At 43.4% G+C, this 18751-nt stretch overlaps 1 protein-coding gene across 3 annotated transcripts in view; it reads right to left on the bottom strand.

Annotated features, from left to right (window-relative positions):
- Positions 1–215: 215 nt before the first annotated feature.
- The window catches only part of LOC124485212 (aryl hydrocarbon receptor-like), a 31570-nt gene continuing 13034 nt past the window's right edge, over positions 216–18751 (bottom strand). For 2 of the 3 annotated variants that reach the window (XM_047046656.1, XM_047046658.1), the window contains exons 4-12: positions 16020–16135; positions 13041–13130; positions 11276–11408; positions 10813–10946; positions 10227–10429; positions 9904–10013; positions 5826–5967; positions 3597–5301; positions 216–2293 (exon numbers count right to left, since the gene is read on the bottom strand). In XM_047046656.1, the coding sequence (XP_046902612.1) occupies positions 2144–2293; positions 3597–5301; positions 5826–5967; positions 9904–10013; positions 10227–10429; positions 10813–10946; positions 11276–11408; positions 13041–13130; positions 16020–16135 (2783 nt within the window). In that variant the 3' untranslated portion in view covers positions 216–2143. Of the gene's footprint in view, positions 2655–3596; positions 5302–5825; positions 5968–9903; positions 10014–10226; positions 10430–10812; positions 10947–11275; positions 11409–13040; positions 13131–16019; positions 16136–18751 lie in introns of all 3 variants that reach the window. The other variant, XM_047046657.1, reaches the window with a different exon arrangement.

Below are 18751 nucleotides of genomic sequence, written 5' to 3' on the forward strand. Positions count from 1 at the left end.
AAAGGTGAATTTCTGGGCAAAAAGAAGAGGTCCATGACCATGCTGGAGGAGAGAGTTCCTCCAGATGCTTAGTAACACACTGCTATTCCATCACACAGCTGTAGCCGTGAACTGTGAGCTGCACCCAGTAAATGACCAAAGCCTTTCAAACTGAAAACACCATCTGAAAACAAATTTGTTAAATATTGATCGGCAAAGTTATATACCTCAAGATGTTTTAACGTGATTGCAGTAACCTTTTATTTCAAAGGACCAAAATAATACATTTTAGACAAGTAGTCACAGGACATGGGTCAAAATGTATCCACTTTCCATTATTGAAATATCTACACCTTGTTCTGTTAATTAAAATAATGTTAAAGTGACTTCCTAAAATACTTCAAATGAAGTCAATGTAAAGTTTTACACATTTCAGTAATATGGCACCATTTTGAAAATAGCAGAAGAGTCTACTTGTTTTTTTAAGTGGCATTAATCGTAAGTATTTACAATGTATAATAAAACTGAATCAATACAATAGTTCAATAAGCAGCAGTGTGTTTTAAAAATAGTGCTTAAAACAAGTGAACTGATGCAAAAAAACTAATATATTTACATACCTGTCTTTCTCAAAACAAAGTTTGTATCTTGTTTTTTATATAATTTGTTAAAATCACAATGTTCATAGGTCACATCAATCATTTTCAATATAGCAAACATTTTCTTTGTAGAAAATTAAATACAAATAAACTGAGTTGAGTCTGAGAACATAAAACCACTTGTGTATCACGTTTCAACTTAAACATAATAATGATTGTCACCATTATATTAATAATAATCCCCTTAATGTAACAACTATGGGAAAATCTCTTTCAGCATCTTCATGAAGAAATAATTCTAATATGTATTATTTCCTATCACTGACTTTATACATAAAACATTCAAAACTGTATCCTTCCAGAAGAGACCTTTTTAATACTCACATTTGGTTTTCAGTGTTTGTAAATATATTGTTAAATTATTGATAGACCTTATTAGAACCTGGTAACCTGCAGATTCGGAACAAATTATATTCAGAGATTGAATCTGGTCCTGTTTACCAAACTTGGGTAAGAGACTGTGGAAAATACTATCAAATGCTTGTTTGACTGACATGAAACACAAAAGTGGATAGTGTGGTGGGATTCCGGAGGTTCCATTGCAGTAAGCATCACTGTTCCTCAGAATCAGCAATATCATCCATGACCTACAGTACGTCTGCCATGAAAAATCTATATGAATAAATAATGGGTAAGTTCAAATCAAGTGTTTGCTATCTGTCACAGTTTCCCTAAGTACTGGAAGACTCACCCAAAGGTAAAAAATTAACGACAATAACAACAACAACTGAAGGAAAATTCAAGTGAGAAAACAATAATAATACTGACAATTGTACCTACGTGTCTGTCCCAGTGAATGACATTAACCTGAACTTTCACCAATAAAACAAATGAAATGATAACTTATAGACATCCCAACACACATAAGAAGAGAACCTTCAAATATGAAACATGAAACACGGGTTGTTGGGTTGTGTTTTTATGGACCAGGATGAACAACCCCTACTACACTACTGGTATTACTAGGCGGTGGAATAAAGTGCTGTAAACTTCCTATTAGATTTGTATGATTCAACATTTTCCCCTCCGGAATGTGTCCCCTAATCTCATTATTAGATAGAAAATATAATTCACATGACCATGGAGTTTGTATGATTTATGCTTACATTCCTGTTGTGAGGCTAAAAAACCCTAATGACGACACTGTCATGTCACAAATCATAGCAATGATGAAAGCCTCTTAGGGCATTTAATGATGCTGGGGTAAAGCCTCCTTACTGAGAATCCTCGTTAATTTAAGATTAGGAAACAAAACTATTGGGGGAAAAAACGGTGTAAAACTAGTTTCTCCTCTGTTTTCATCTGGAAGAAATCTTGACTCAAGCTGTGACTGCATCTTGTAAACAAAGAACTCCAAATGATAATTACTCACAGGACAAAACAATCCAACCAACAAAAAGAGTACTAAAAACATATTGTCCTGACTCTCCCCCCACGCGGTGTATGAGTACTAGAAGGCAGCTCCTTGGGTGGCTGAATCTGAGTCCTGCTCCCTCTCCTCTGGGTCAGAGATAAAAGCCTGTGGTCTGGGAGTCTGGGAGGCTGGACAATGTCTCAGGGCAGGACAGCTGACCATTAGAGGGCACTACAGGATTTCCATTAGGTAGAACACAGCCAGTTGGAAAGGTGGTGCTAACAATGCAGCCATTTTCCATCTAGAAAAAAAGAGAAAAAAGGTTATATATTGAAAAAGTAAGCCGGGCATTTTCATTATTAAGCCTTGCATATGGATTCTGTAAGTAACCATTGACAGATTGCATCTAGATCTGTTTTAAAAGAATTGTTGAGAGATCTTTTATTTGTTAGACATGATAGCAATGATGAGGCATAATCTGTCAACCAATTAGAACACACTACAGGTTTCAACCGAGCGCTCTGAACTGCACAGAAGCCTCACATGTGACAGAGCCAGAGGTTACATATAAACCCCTCATGACCTATTATTCAGAGGTGACCTTTGAAGTTCAAGCTGTACCAGGCCCTTCAGCAGGTCTGGGATGAAGCTGTCCTCTCATTCTGTAAACAGATATTGAAATTTTAATTCTGAATTTGAGCTTCAGATTGTTAGAGCAGTGGTGACGGGGTTCACCCCAGAACAACAAACCCTTGCCATCTCATCGCTGGTTGTTGCATTGTAGGACACACTAAGCAAACTAACCCTTGTTCCTACCAGGTTGTTCAAACTCCCTGCCCCCTACACACTTCTACTCTGATCATCAGAGAAAAACAAAGTGGCAATCCCTCTTGAATAGAAAGTGCTGACAGCAGGTTTTTGCAGCCATTGGTCAGTGCAAGCTTGCTGCCCTCTGCCCTCTTTGCCCCCAACCCCCCCCATCCTCCCTCCACTAGCCTAAGACTCTGTCTTTATTGGGTAATGGCTACACCAACAATTTGTAGGTTGTGTGGGGAGTGGGGGGGGACTGTGAGGGACTACTCAGGCTTCACAATGTGCCTTTCTGTTCAGATCACTGACCCTGGATTCACAAGCACATCCTGAACGGATGAAAGGCGATGTAGCTGACTAACAGCTTTCAGCTTTTTCATTAATCTTTACTTTTTCCATGAGATTTGGTCACAAACCAGCGCCAAGCCAGCCCTTCCTCATCATGACAACAATAAGATAATTATTCCCCCCGTCCTCCTCCTCAGTAAGTCCTCCATTCTACTTGCCCAAAACAACATCAACAAAGCAAAGGCAACAGGGAGATGATTCAGAACTGAGGTTGCCACAATTGACAGTACTTCTTTCCCCTCGGATGCTTCTCTGAAGCCTTCCTGTTCTTGATTAAGCTTATGCTGTGTGTTATTCTGTCTCTTGAATATGTGGGATGGGAAATGGATATGAAGGTCAACCAGTCACTGACAAACTTGTCTCCTAAAAGAGATAACACAGTCTGAGGTAAAGCAATAACATTAGTAGCCTGGAAGCAGGGTTAGGGTTAGGTTTGTGCACCTCACCTTGTTGTGGTCGGGGTCGTTAGGGATTGCTGCAGAAACCATTCCATAACTGTCCAGTGAAGGGAGCTCTGCGTAGGGCTGTCCCACCCCCACCCCCGCTCCCAGAATCTGCTCTAGCGTGGCATTGGGGGGTGGGCCCTGCGCCAGGCTCGAAAGCACCTGTGCCAGGGGAGGGGGCAGTGGTTGCCCTTCATGCTGCAGCTGCTTCTGGGTAATCCTTTGGTAGGTTGCCACCCCTGCTTCCCCCCCACAATGATGGGGCCCTCCATTCCCCCCATACGTTCCACCGTTGATGGTAAAATCCATGCCAGAAATGTCCGGCACGCTGTAATCTGCACAGGTGCTGATGGCGGCGTGTGTGCGGCCCGTGACATGGCCGTTGCTGAGGCAGGGGTTGCTGGGTGTGCTCTCGACCCTTGACCCTGTGTTGTAGTCAACTGGCTGGCTGCAGCTGTAGTTCTGCCACTGCTGTTTGCCAGCTGGGTGACCCGCGATCTGGATGCTACATAGTCCGTTGAGATTGGCGCCGTTCTGTCTGATTTGGCGTGGAGGGAGCTGGCTCGGGAGCCTGTGGGGCTGATGCAGTTGTTGTTGTTGGAGGTAGTGTTGGTGCATTGGCTGCTGAGGCAGCCCTCCATCGAGCTTCCTGTTAGACAGAGTCTGCTGTTGTGTGTGACATTGGTCCACCTGAATCCCAGAGCTGGCTAGAACAGCCTGGGCGGACCACTGTCCATTGGTGTGTATTGTCTGGTTCTGGTTCTGTCCACGGAGCCCGTTGGCAGCGGGGTGAGCCAGGAGGTTGCTGTGCTGGTCCCAGTCTTGGACCACCTTCCCTGGCCTCATGTTCAGATGCTGTTGCATCTGCTGGGAGAGCTGCAGGATGGGCGACGGGCCGAGCAGGGGGGATCTGTGGAGAGGGTAGGCAGAGTGGAGGCCAGGGGCCGGGGCAGGGCTGGACTCGGAGGCTGAAGGGATAGTGGTAGTGGAGGTGGCTGGAGGGATGACAGAGCAGGAACCTGAACCCCCATCCTCCATTGGTTCCGTCTTGGACTCGAGTGAGTCATGGATGTAGGAGAGGATCTCATCATTGGATAGCAGGTCATCGAGGCTGGGCGGCCGCTCAGGGTCCATCTCCACCCGAATCATCCGCTCGTCCAGCAGCAGAAGCTCCAGGTCCTCAGCGCTCAGCCCCAGACCCTCCAGCGCCCCAAACAGTTCCCCGTTGGAACAGCCCTCCCTGTTCTCCTCATCTGCCACCGGACCTCCAAGCGAGAGGGAGTCTAGGGTCGCAAGGAGTGGGTCGAAGCTGGGGCCCAGCTCCGGTAGCCCTGGCTCCACCACCCTGTTGTTGGGTTCGTCCCAGCCCAGGAGCATGGCAGAGGGGTCTGGGTCGGCGAAGCTCCCCCTGTCCCCAAATAGACTGCTGTGGAAGGATAGCTTGGACTCCAGGGCGGGTTGGCACACATACACGGACTCATCCTGGCTCATCAGCGACCCCAACAGGGAGCCCGGGTCGAGGCCGTCCCTCGACGCCCGGTCCGTCCGACCTTTCTTTGACCTGCCGCCGTTCTTTTCAGAGCCCTGAACGCCGTCGGAGGAGCCGGCAATGGGGTGGTTGGACTGGTAGAGCAGGGCCTCGCCCGTGGCGAAAGTGAAGGGGAGGTGCATGGAGCGCTTCCTCAAGTGCTCCCCTCCCTCCTCCTCCCTGTGTGGACAACAAACATCCCACAATACGCATCAGTAAATCCAGTAGAGAGTGCTGACAGAGTACAGTCAGTAGTGCAGGCGAAGGTACACCAGCTTCTTTGTTTATGGACACAACACTTCTAAACTTCTAAACCAGAACTCTGCAAAGGTTTGCTATTACAAAATACTCAGCATTACAAAATACAGATTCTGTGGTAACTTTATAGTGACTGTGACATAAACACATTGTCTTTCATCTTGGCCCTGATCTGTATCTGTGTGATATACTGTAGCTATGTTCCACACTATTATGGTCACCAGTTTCTCTGGAAGACGACATACTCTTGTCTAGGATCATCAACTCTTCCTCTGGGAGATATCGTCATCAAAGTGGTTCCATGTGCCCTGCTTATGTCAGAGGTTTTGATGCAATACCAGTCAGAACAACAGATCAGATTGTTACATAAGCAGACCTCATGTGCCTATGACGTGTGTTTGGGTTTGGGAGAGTAGACTCGAGAGTGGGACAGGAAGTGGACCTACACGAGGGGCCTCTGCGTGGCGATGATGTAGTCCGGTTTGCCGTTCTTGTAGACCAGCCTGGCATTGGCCTGGACCCACTTCCAGCGGTTGTCCTTGGTGAGCAAACGGAACACGGTGAGACCGCTCTCCCCCGTCTTCATCACTGCAACCACAGGAAGCACTCACAGCACTCAGACGGGAGAGGGGCACCCCGAACCCACACACAACCTGTTTCAGTTCATTTTTTACATCAGAATGGGGTGAATTAAGATGGAAGTTGGCTTCTTCTAGCTTTCACTTGAGAATGATATAGGCCGGGTTTCCCAGATTCGTTAAGAAGCTCTTAACGCTAAGAGCTTCTTAAGAGCGTTCTAACAGCGTTCTAGAGTGTTCTTAGAACGCTCCTAAGAAGTTCTTGGCGTTAAGAGCTTCTTAACGAATCTGGGAAACCCGGCCATAGATAGTTTAGTCGACTCACAAAACAACATGAACCCATTAGCCTGCTTTTAGGTCGAGAGATTCTACAAGTTCTAACATATACAGTGCCCTCCAAAAGTATTGGAACAGTGAGGCGAATTCCTTTATTTTTGCTGTAGACTGAAAACATTTGGGCTTGACATCAAATAATGAACGTGAGACCAGAGATCAACGTTTCAGCTTTTATTTCCATGTATTTACATCAGGATCTGATGCACAACTAAGAAAATATCACATTTTGTTTGAATCCACCCATTTGTCATGTGAGCAAAAGTATTGGAACAGATATACTTAAAACATATTTAAGTGAATAAGACTTAATATTTAGTTGCAAATCCTTTGCTTTCAATAACTGCAGCAAGTCTGTGACCCATTGACGTCACCAAACTTTTGCATTCTTCCTTTTTGATGCTTTCCCAGGCTTTCACTGTAGCCTCTTTCAGTTGTTGTTTGTTTTGTGGGGTTCCTCCCTTCAGTCTCCTCTTAAGCAGGTAAAATGCATGCTCCATAGGGTTTAAGTCTGGAGATTGACTTGGCCAGTCTAATACCTTCCATTTCTTGCCCCTGATGAACTCCTTTGTTGTTTTGGCAGTGTGTTTTGGGTCGTTATCTTGCTGCATGATGAAGGCTCTGCCAATCAGTTTGGTTGCATCTTTCCTTAAATTGGCAGACAAAATGTTTCTGTAGACTTCCGAGTTCATTTTGCTGCTGCCATCATGTGTTACATCCTCAATGAAGATTAATGAGCCCGTCCTAGAAGAAACCATGCAAGCCCAAGCCATGACATTACCTCCACCGTGTTTCACAGATGAGCTTGTGTGTTTGGGATCATGAGCAGTTCCTTTCTTTCTCCAAACTTTAGCCTTTCCATCACTTTGGTAAAAGTTAATCTTTGTCTCATCAGTCCATAAAACTTTGTCCCAGAATTTTTGAGGTTCATCTCTGTGCTTTTTGGCAAATTCCAGCCTGGCCTTCCTATTCTTCTTGCTAATGAGTGGTTTGCATCTTCTGGTGTAGCCCTTGTACTTTTGTTCATGAAGTCTTCTGCGAACAGTAGATAGTGATACCTTCACTCCTGCCATCTGGAGGTTGTTGCTGATCTCACTAACAGTTGTTTTAGGGTCTTTCTTTACAGCTCTTACAATGTTTCTGTCATCAACTGCTGATGTTTTCCTTGGTCTACCTGTTCGACGTCTGTTACTTAGTACACCAGTAGTTTTCTTCTTCTTCAGGACATTCCAAATGGTTGTACTGGCTATGGCCAATGTTTCTGCAATGGCTCTGATTGATTTTCCATCTTCTCTAAGACTCACAATTGCTTGTTTTTCACCCAAAGACAGCGCTCTGGTTTTCATGTTGTTTTCACCTCTGAATACAGTCTGCATAGACAAAACCTATCTTACCCAATCTGAACCTGAGTGTAGACATTCAGTGGTATTTATTGATTGAATAATGTATGTAATAGGACACATCTGGGCAACAAAACACACCTGTCAGTCACATGTTCCAATACTTTTGCTCACGTGACAAATGGGTGGGTTCGAACAAAAAGGTGATATTTTCTAATTTGTGCATCAGATCCTGATGTAAATACCTGGAAATAAAAGCTGAAACGTTGATCTCTGGTTTCACATTCATCGTTTGATGTCAAGCCCAAATGTTTTCAGTCTACAGCAAAAATAAAGGAATTCGCCTCACTGTTCCAATACTTTTGGAGGGCACTGTACATAAAAAGGTAAACTGGGTCCAGCAGAGTTTCCGCCTCATTGTGTGTCTGTGTTTAGTTTATGGATCATGGCTTCTGCACTCATGCTGTGGAGATTTGTGGGGCTGTCCTATCCTCTAGTGGCTCTGTGGCTTTTCTCAATCTGCTCCGTAATCCAGGAGGATTATTCAGGAAAGCTGTCCATACTCTGTGACCAGTCTTTGACTCAACCAGTCCCAAATGTACAAACTATTTCTGACAGGACTCACTCTACCATGGCCCAATACTACCTTAAAAGTCATTTTGCAAAATGTGCATCATAAACTGCTGAGGCCAGAGAAGATAATCACTTATACATACTAGTTGAGGACAAGATGTTTAACCAGATTTAATAGGCCCAGATTAAAGGGGTCATTGATTGCAAAACCGATTTTACCTTGTCATAGTTGAATAACGACAGTTCGGTGCGTAAAATGGACATGCAGTGAACCTCAAAGTCCATTGACACCTCTTTACTATGCAAATCGCACAATTCAAAAATGTAGCAGTAAAACGGTAGGTTTTGAAAAAGCCACCGAACTGACATCAGTTTGGTGACTCCATCTTTTTTGGCTTTGGTCTGTACCTTTGTCATGCCTCAAAATTTGCTGCGTGCTGCAGTGTGTACTTCCACTGAATTACAAAGAAGAACGTTTTTCAAGGATATTGAAAATGGACTACGGTCGTAAATAGAGTGTTCCAGCCAGTACAGGGAATGCTGACACGTTTCAGAGTCTTCCCAAGGAACCGAACCCTCAATGGCCTGTGATGTTTGTCTATGAGAAGATCCCTGTGCAGTTCGACCCTCAATTACACATTTACTCTAACCATTTCACCGAGGACAGGTTTGAAAACCTGGGACAATGTAAAGCAGGATTTGTTATAAAGCTGTTGCTGAAAAGAGGTGCTTTTCCGACCTTATGTTCATCACAACCGCAAGCTGTAGTAAGATGTTGTCGCTAACAGTTATTAGCAATGCTAACGTGTCCTGTCTGTATCTAGCATCAGTAGTATATGTGATGATTTAGTTCATTGGAAATGGGGCTAACGTTATTTCATGTTCCTGACTGTGTTTCATTCACAAACATAACCAGTGTTGTCATGTAAATCTACAATTCAAGATGAATGTTTGTCCAGATATATTTTTCAGCAAGATAGCTAGAGCTAACGGAAGCTGAGTTGAATCATGATGTTTATTTACTAAGTTATACTGGTCGATCCTGTTTGCTTCGACAACAGAAGTGGAAACAACTAACGTTATTTCAAATGATATCTAGTCAATCTGTTGAAAACAGTGTTGTGTAGACACAATACATTTATTTGTAAATTTTTATTTAATGTCTCCACCTTCGATGTTTCAGTGAATGCTGTTGGCCGTGTTGCGTCTTTGCTCCGCAGCTTCACTCGTTGTAAACCAACCAATCAGCACGCAGCTCATCTATACATTTATGAGCATACCATAAAAGGAGAAAACCTCTTGTTTTTTTTCCCAGGCTATTTCCCAGGATTCATCAGGGCTCACAGAACAGCTCCCAGGCCATTTTCAGCCCAACCAATGATACATACCCTATTCGGAGACCTTAAGGAACAGTGTGAAATACCCCCAAAAAACTGTCAATGATCCCTTTAAAACAAGTAAAATGACAGGATGGTAGCTGTTAAAAGGTAGCTGTTTTTTTGTGCATAACAAAACTGACATTATTTCATGTAGTCTAAGTTTAAAAAGGTGAGCATGTGGTTGTCTGTCAAGCAGATAAAGACTTTTCTTCAGATCCTGAACTAATGACAGTCAGGAATATAGAGAATATTCCACAGCTATTAGACTAAGAACAGTGAAGCGGATACAGACAATTCCAAAGCTTTTTCGGCAGGTCTTACTTCTGACGTGGTTCTCAGCACAGTACAGCATGTCGGCAGCGTGGATGAACTGGTACCCAGAGCCTCGTACCCTGAGTTCTGCCTCTGTGTAGCCCAGAACAATCTTTCCCCTGCAAAGACACATTACAGGCTCAAAACACGACCATGGCTAATAGGTCTTGTGTATGTTGAGTGGTGTCATGCCATCTGCAACCCATAATATGACTAAAGCTGTCATGGAAGTCACCAGCATTGTTTAGTATATTCTAATAATAAAATCTGGATTTTAACATGAGAATATGCCTACTTATACGAAACATTAACACAAAGGTGAACGTTATTACTTAGCGTCGCACGCCATGGGGGTGAAGTCCAGCTTGTGTTTGGTTCTGAAGATCATGTTCTTGGTGCGGATTTCCAGGATGGAGGGGGGCTGGAGGGGGGTGGCGATGGTGAACAGGGCCAGCTGGGGAGGCACCTTGCCCCCGTTGTCCTGCCTCTGGTTCTGGCCATGGAGAAACTTCAGCCTGCCCTGGAGGTTCAAAGCCTGGAAGGACACACACACACCAAATAAATACATGCAAGCACCATCGGCATGCATGCACACACAAACACTCACATTCGCAAACACGCGCACATGACGCACAAAAAACAGATGTACGTCTGCACACACCCATTCATGCACCTTAAACACACACACACACACAAACACACACCAAGTTAGATTTACAAAAACACCAGACCCATGCATACACACAGAATATCTCAAACAAGGAAAATCTTCTGTAGAAGTCTGATGGTTGTTCACTAACAGAAGTCCTCCTGACAATGGTAGAAATACTATTACAAACAAATCCGTATTTCACATACAATATAGTCACATTCAGTCACAACTGTGCCTATGTGTTTGTTGACCTCCTTCCCACCTACCAGGAATCCAGAGGAGTTGTCCAAGAGGCAGCGGAAACGACAGACGAAGCTTCTCTCCAGGAAGGAGGAGTTCTCTGGAGGAAGCTGCTCGGGCTTATAGGTCACCATGGCAGCGCTGCTGTCAGGCTCAATGTCTGAAGAGGAGAGGACAGCAGAGCAGACAAGTACAGAGGAGAGCAGAGGAAAAGGGGGAGAGCATACCATCAGGACTTCATCGTCAACAACATGCTCTACATAGAAGACTGGAATCTTTTGATTGTTTGATAGATAACTTAATTTGTCTTTATATCAGTAGATACTGGGTCCTATTTGAATCTGTCCCCTTTTGTGTACCAGAATGTGACTTGATTTGAGGGTCTGTGACAACCAAATCAATGCTGCATTACCTATTTTTATACTATTGTATTGTATTCTGGAGGGCGGGTCCAGGTATGGGGGCGTGGGAAAGTGCCGGGAGAATTACCTGGGGTGGAGTCCTGGGACACCAGGACAACAGTGGCAGGCGGCGGGTTGAGAGCCCAGTGCAAGTTTCTCCTTAGCTCTTGTTGGTCCTCAGTGTGGACCAGATCATACACACTTTGGTGCATGACATCCGTCTGGGGGAGGGGAGGGGGGGTGGGGAGAGAGAGAGAGAGAGATTGCATCAAAATTATACATTCTAAATGTGCTTTTAAATTGCAACGGATTCAAGACAGTGACAGAGCCAGGCTTTTTACAGAGGGGATGTGCAGAATAGATCAACTAGAGTGGACTGCAGTTCCCTGTGGGTTGGTTGGGCTTATTTACCTGCGTCACCCTCCACACTGGCCCTGGGCCTGGAGCCACGATACTGTGTTGGGCAGAAAGCTGCTGTCCACTCCCACGGCTGCTACTGCTGGTCTCTGCACTAAAGGCCATGCTATTAATAATCTCCTTATCTCTGACCACCTCTCTCTCCCTCTTTGTCTCTATCTCTCTCCTGTTTCTCTCTCTATCTCTCTCTTTGCCTCTATCTGTCCCTTTTTCTCTCTCCATGTCACTTATCTTTTTCTTGCTCTCTTTCTCTCTATAGTTCTATCTCTGCATCTCTCTGTCACTTTCTCTCTCCCTCTCTTCCTTTCTCTCTCTCTTTTTCTTTCCTCCAGCTCTCTGCACCATCAGGGGGTCTGTGTCCAGACAAGGCCCCCTGACCGCTCCCAGCAGACATGGCACGCAAGCCTGGCCCTGATCCATTCAGAGGGTCTGATGTGTGTGTGTGTGTGAAAGAGAGTTTGTGTGTGCTAACAAACTGCTGTCATTGTGTATTTGGTAGATTGTACTGATCTAGAGTGTCATGTGCACTACTACAGATCATACACCATGCAGCAGGAACTGTTGTATATCAAATGACTACAGTTAGATTTCCTGGTTACAGGCTCACCAAACAATGATCTCCAATACACAACTAAGAAAGTGGACTATGATCAGGATGAAGTGTGCACATGCGAGTGTGAGTCTGTGGTATGGTATGGGTTTGCTCTGGGTTTGTTTGAGTTAGCTAGGTCATACCATGTTAGGGAGTAAGACTCAGTATAAGCTGGGAAAATCCAATAGCAGCAGCAGGTTATCTCTTTATGGAACACCTCGCTGTTGGTCCTGGAGTGTTAACCCGTGGTCAAGTAGGGCTTCATCATGACTAATCCAGAACTCCACACCTCAACATTAGCCATAGAGCCTGAAGAACACCACTGTATAAATGGTCAGATCAGATCAGATGGGTATATTTATACTGTATATTGATGGGCACACTTGATTTACGCACTTCTTGACAACAACTAATATGATTTAGAGTGCATGTACCCTTTGTGCGGAACCCTAACCCCAATAATAGCACAGCACTGATACAATATGTGGAAACATAACCAATCACCAAAACCAGACAGGGTTGAGGTAGATCATGAAATATAGTGCATGTATCTTTCATAAGCAGGTGTCCAGGCAGGATTATCTATATATGTGTTTGCAAACTTTGCATGTCGAAGGCTCTGACCTAGGGGGATTAACGTTATTAGTCAGTCAAGACCCCAAAGGCGATCAAGCTGTCCTAACAGATGCCTGTTTGTCCTTTCTGAATGGGGGAGATGGTTTGAAGCACTTGGTCATGCTTTAAGGGGCTGGTGAGTGCTCAGTCACGGGACCCCCTGGCCCACCCCCCACAACCCCCTCCTGGCTGGGGTGGTCTACAGAGAGAGAAGAGGGACAGACAGTACCTGGTGGAAGCCCAGATAATCCTGGATGGTATGAGAGGAGTAGAAGATTGTCCCATCTGCGGTGACCACCAGGACAAAACCATTCAGAGCCTATGGGCCAAACATATCAGAGCAGAGGAGACAAAGATTGAGGTTAGGAGAACACGATATAAGAGGGAAATAAGAGATTGTATTAGTCCTTTATCGCTAGTCTCCAAATGGGAACAGCTGGTCCTGTGTTTCCGCCCCACTAAACACTTCAGCGCTGCTCCCCCACCCCCCACTCACATGGGGACATGAGTTAGAAAACAAACAAATAAACAGACGTCCAAAGATATCTACCTCATTTACACAGAACAAACACAGGGATGGCAACCAAATCAAACACACACACACAAGCCCCTTAAACATGTCCACCCACACTAATACATGTATACAGCAATGAAAAACACATACACATCTGTACACACACACACGTCCCATTACTGCGTTCACCCACAGGCTAACTGGTGAGTAACACTGATGACGTAATGTTGCTCTTCCAGCTTGTGATTCACCTCAATTATCTCTGGCCCTTTTCTTTGAATAAGCTGTACAATACAAAATAAATATCAAGTTTGATGTTTTACCCTAATAACCAGCATTATTACTGGTCTAAACATCTCACATGGACCATTTACCATCATCTACAATTGTAATGTTCTCTTTTCAAGACTTCAAGGCATTCTCGCTGTTATTTAAAGAACATTGCCATTCTGTAAAAAGTGTTTGTATTTTAGTAACGCCAACAGGCCCCAAGTGTCCAACTCAAGTGGCTTTTATATTTTCTGGATGCTTTAAACTCACACATTGTACTGTCTTGTATTCAATCACCATTGAGCAGCTGTGGATCTGAAGAGTCCTCTTGTTCTCAGGTGACATTAAAGTAATTTGAGTGATCATAACCTGGGTCTTACTGACCTGCACACCAACTTACTGTTACTGACACTTATAGACACCTACTGACATACCTGAATGTAGTTGCTAAAATTGAATAGCTTTTGCTTTGCAGGATGCACATAGTCCATTTCAGTCTATTTTTAAGTTACTTGTAAGAGACTATCCTTTATCCAAAATATAAAGCTATACTTGAGAATATTTGAAAGTCAATTCTCAATTAAAGCTGCAAAATATGACGTTATAAAATAAATCATACCAGAGAGGGTACAATTTCTGGGAAAATTATGAGGTGTGCTTCTGTCAGTTGCCGATGGGGCAAAATTTTTACTTATATTTTTAACTGTAGCACCACCAAACCTATTGTTTAAACTAATATAAAACATCCAAATATTTGGAGAATTTTCATGGGTGTACTTACATTTTATAACTTATTGTTCTGTATATTTTAAATAAGTATGCATATTTATTTATGAAGATAGAAATTGGGCAATCCTGTGTAAAAATGGTCTTAACCTATATTATGACTTTAACGTCCCTTTTTTCACTGAAAAGATCTTACCTATTGTACCTTTAATACATTTAGGCTATTTTGCTCCCCTTCACCTCTGAATAATTCATTTCCTCACAGCTCCTCCATAATTTACTACAGAGGATCTGAAGTGAACCACAGCAAAGAAGAAAACTTAGAGTCAACACAGAAATAGGTTTCAGTCTGCCCGCCAACTAGTTTTCAATTTCTTCTTGTCTCCTTAAATGTTCCACAGTTGCTGTTTGAAGTTCACTGCCTGACCACCCTCATTTTGTAACTTATTTTTAGCAATTTTTCTTGAATTTCTTTTAGAATTTCTTCTTCTTCTACTTCTTATTCTAAATCTTCAAAATTAGTGTTCTTGTTTAATTAGGAACTCATTTGTAGTTCTTATCATAATAATTAAACTACCCTCCCAGGGTGGAGGTGGCTGCCAGACAGACTTTTCTTCTGGAACGCCAGTGTGGAATCCATTGGGGGGAACTGGACTGGAAAATTAATGACTCCAGCAAATCCAGAAGAGATTTGGCAGCCAAGAAGCTTTCTCTAAACTTTATCATCAACCCTGTCTCATTGCTGAGCGTTACGAGTGCTCAGCTCACCACCTCAGAGAGCTGTTATCTCTGTCAGAGCTCTAGTCAAGAGGATATCTATATAACCTCCAACACATGCCGGTCTAAATATCGGACTTACATGCTGTCATCTAGCTAACCACAGACAGAATATAGATCTAGAAGGTAGGATTATGTGGTAATTATTTAGGGAGATAAGTAAACACAGGTTTATAAATGTTGATAGTGAATATATGTACAGTTACAGAGATTACCAGAGACCTAAAACTTGTGTGCAATGAAAACTGAAACCGTACCCTCACTGACTAGATATAGGGATGAGATTAGAGTTAAACAGTTGAATTCCAAACACTATCTGGATTGGAAAAAGTCTCAAATACGCATATTTTCAATGTTAACTGGACGTCTCTTGATAACCTTGGTTCTGAGGACTTGCTGAGCCATTGTTTATCTGGCTGTATTTTGCTAGGTTCGAACGGAGATCAGCTGTTTCGTCCGGAAGGCTCTGACAGCAGCAGACTGACATCCACTGATAAGCTTTTCCTGAGCTACTCCCAACCCAAACAGATTTCATCCCAAACACAAACATGAAAGTGGTCCAGACACTCAGATTAACACAGTTCCCCAGCAGCTAAAACATGTCATTAAACTGTTTTACCTACTTGAACAGAATTTAAATGTGATGACAGCGTACAATGATCTGCACATCCATATGTACTGTAAATGTGCTCAAAGTCAGTTGTCAATTTACTTTTCTACAGAATATTTGTAAATTACATTTGAATTATTATAACCTGAGTGCAATGGTGGACATCTATATACTGTACATCTATATACTGCATGTTGGACAAGATTTGGTCATATCCATGTAATGTATTGCAGTGGGAACAAACAGGATTATACCACACACACACACAGACATATATATATATATGTATATATATACACACACACACACACCTGCAGTAACAGTTCTCCCTCGGACAGCCATGTGTCTGTCAGCCCAGGGGCACTGCCATTGTCTTCATCTCCTCCACTGACTGGCACCCTGTTGCTAGTGTGGTTCTGCAGGGCTACTGTTGAATGGAGAGAGCAGAGAGAAACAAAAAAAGGTGGGAGAGAGAAGGAAAGGATGGTGGACGGAGTAGAGAGTATGTGTGTGTGTGTGTGTGGGGGGGGGGTGGCAGAGACAGAGAGGTACTTTAGTCCTGTAATAATGTTTGCAAAGCACTGCTGTGAATGTCAGAATGCTTTATGTTTAGTAGATTAAACACACTGTACTGTTTGTACAGCAAACTCCCAGCTCATCAAAAATGTATCAAATAACATATTTTAGACTCTCCAGATCTAGACCTATATCTTGGTCTAACCTTGTTTGGGAACTTAAAATCCCATCGGCACATTTATGAACTGAAACACAAAAGAGGAATAATTTGTATGACTGAGACCTGACTGTGTAGTGTCCTTCTGTGTTAATCTCTTGATATTTTCAGGTGTGACTCACTTCACTCTCAAACTCTTTTTCAAGCCTGAAATATCATGCATGGATATCATATTGGAGTGAGTCAAAAAATCTGCAAGCAGTGATGTGTAAGCACAATAAGCAGTCATTCAGAAACAATGCCCATCCTTAAATATCCCTTTTGTCCAACAACAGTGAATAACCAATGGAACATCTGTGACACACAACACAAAGGGATTCATCATAACTATGCACGCTGTGCAGAATGTGACTGTGGCAGGATTAAGAAAATATAGAATTGTTGGAGAAGCACTCAGAGATTGAGAAAGAAAGGGAGAGTAAGAAATGGAAAGTGATGGTGAGAGGGCTAATAAGAGAGATACAGAGACAGTAAGACAGAGAGAGAAAAAAACTGAGTTACATTAGTACTGCATCAGAATGAACTGAGGTGACTATTCCTTCAGGCATCACTATATTTGCACTTTGCAGCTGTCCTAGCTTCACTCCACTCACCCTCAGTCCTCCTCCTTTTCCTCCTCCCCCCGACCTTCCCCCCTTGTTTCTGAGTCTCTCATTGGCTGTTGCTTCAGCTGTTCTCTGGTTCCAGCTGTTCTATAGAGAGTCTCTTCTTTCCATGTGTTGTTGCCATGACACTTCACCCATTAATCTCTAGAAGCTTCTTCCTCTACACCTCCACAGGCATGGAAGAGTTCAGAGAGGGATGGATGAGACGAAGGAGAGATGGATGAGAGGGATGAGTGATGAATGAGAGGGATGAGAGGGACAAGATGGATGAGAGGAGGGATGGATGAGTGAAAGGAGGGATAAGTTAGAGGAAAAAGGGATCAATGAGGAAGAAGGGATGGATAAAGTGTAGAAACATGTTCACTTGAGCATCTAGAGGTGTCCTACATACTGTATAATGCCAGAGATGGTAGAGTAACCTACAGTGTCCATATTAAATGGAGATAAAGGTCAGACCCTCAAACTCACCCCTTAGCTCAACATTCAATAGTCAACCTTCACCATTACTGAAGTAGGCGTAGATATGTTTAGGCTTACTATCTCAAGATAACTGTCAGTTCTTTAAAATGGCTGTGTTTACTGCTTTTAAAGATATGTATTGAAATACAAGACTCATGGTTGTGTACATACTAAAACTACATGTGTTTAGTATTAAGACCTGGGTCTAAATAGTTTCAGCTACTTACTTGATTTGTCTGTAAAAGCACCAGTGGATCAATCACAATATTGATATTAAAATACATGATCATAATTGATCTTTGGAAAACGAACATGGTCAAAAAGATCTTTGTAAGTCAGTTTGTATGAATAGCACTTGTGTCTGAGGCCTACAAAGTAGTCTTTATGCTTTAGTTAAGTGGGTAAACACTGGTTGGACATAGTAGGATAGTATATATGATACAGGTCCAAACTAAATTATATTTCATAATCGTCGTCTCCCATGGAATATTACCACATGGTGCTATTTTAGTTTGACCTCGTCACACAGTAGCACCCACAGCAAGAACTTATGACACCATGTCGTTGTCAAGCCGTTATCACTTGACAAGTCACCTAATGAATCTATTGAGTCGTTGTGTGACCAATTCAGCGAGGGAGTCCAACCGGAGCAGATAGCTTGTGGAATGAAAGGCCAGTTGGAGGGGCCGATGATGTCCTGAGAAAAGGACGAGTGGTCAGTCTCGTTGATCTCTGACCCCCATTCCATCACGGCGCAGTGACCCATCACGACCCTTGACCCCCGAGGCGATGTCTTGACATGATTGGGTGAATGGGCTTTGCATCAGGTCCTTTTGTTGTCTGTCAGGGCTGACATACACAGGGGCAGGAGGAGATTAGAGGGGTGACCACCTGTCCCCCTTTGCATTGTATCGCACAGCATTTTCACCCCTTGTTCCGCACGTCGCATATTGAAAATGCTGTGCGATACAATGCAAAGCGGGACAAGTGGTCACCCTAACCACAGCACCTCAGAACAACGGCAGGATAGCTGAATGTGAACAGTCTGATGGGCCCGAAGGCTTTTGAACTACCAGCTAGACTTCAATTGACTGTTATCGATTCCAATGGTGGGAGGTCAGTGCACATTGTGCTGTCTCTCACATGGGCTCACAAACTCATCCGTAAGGAGATACATGTATATATACTGTATATGCACTCTGTGGAACACTGGTGAAGGTCCTGCTATGTTGTCCAACTCCGTCAC

This window comes from Hypomesus transpacificus, chromosome 23 (assembly GCF_021917145.1).
Source record: "Hypomesus transpacificus isolate Combined female chromosome 23, fHypTra1, whole genome shotgun sequence".
NCBI classification, from domain to species: Eukaryota; Metazoa; Chordata; class Actinopteri; order Osmeriformes; family Osmeridae; genus Hypomesus; species Hypomesus transpacificus.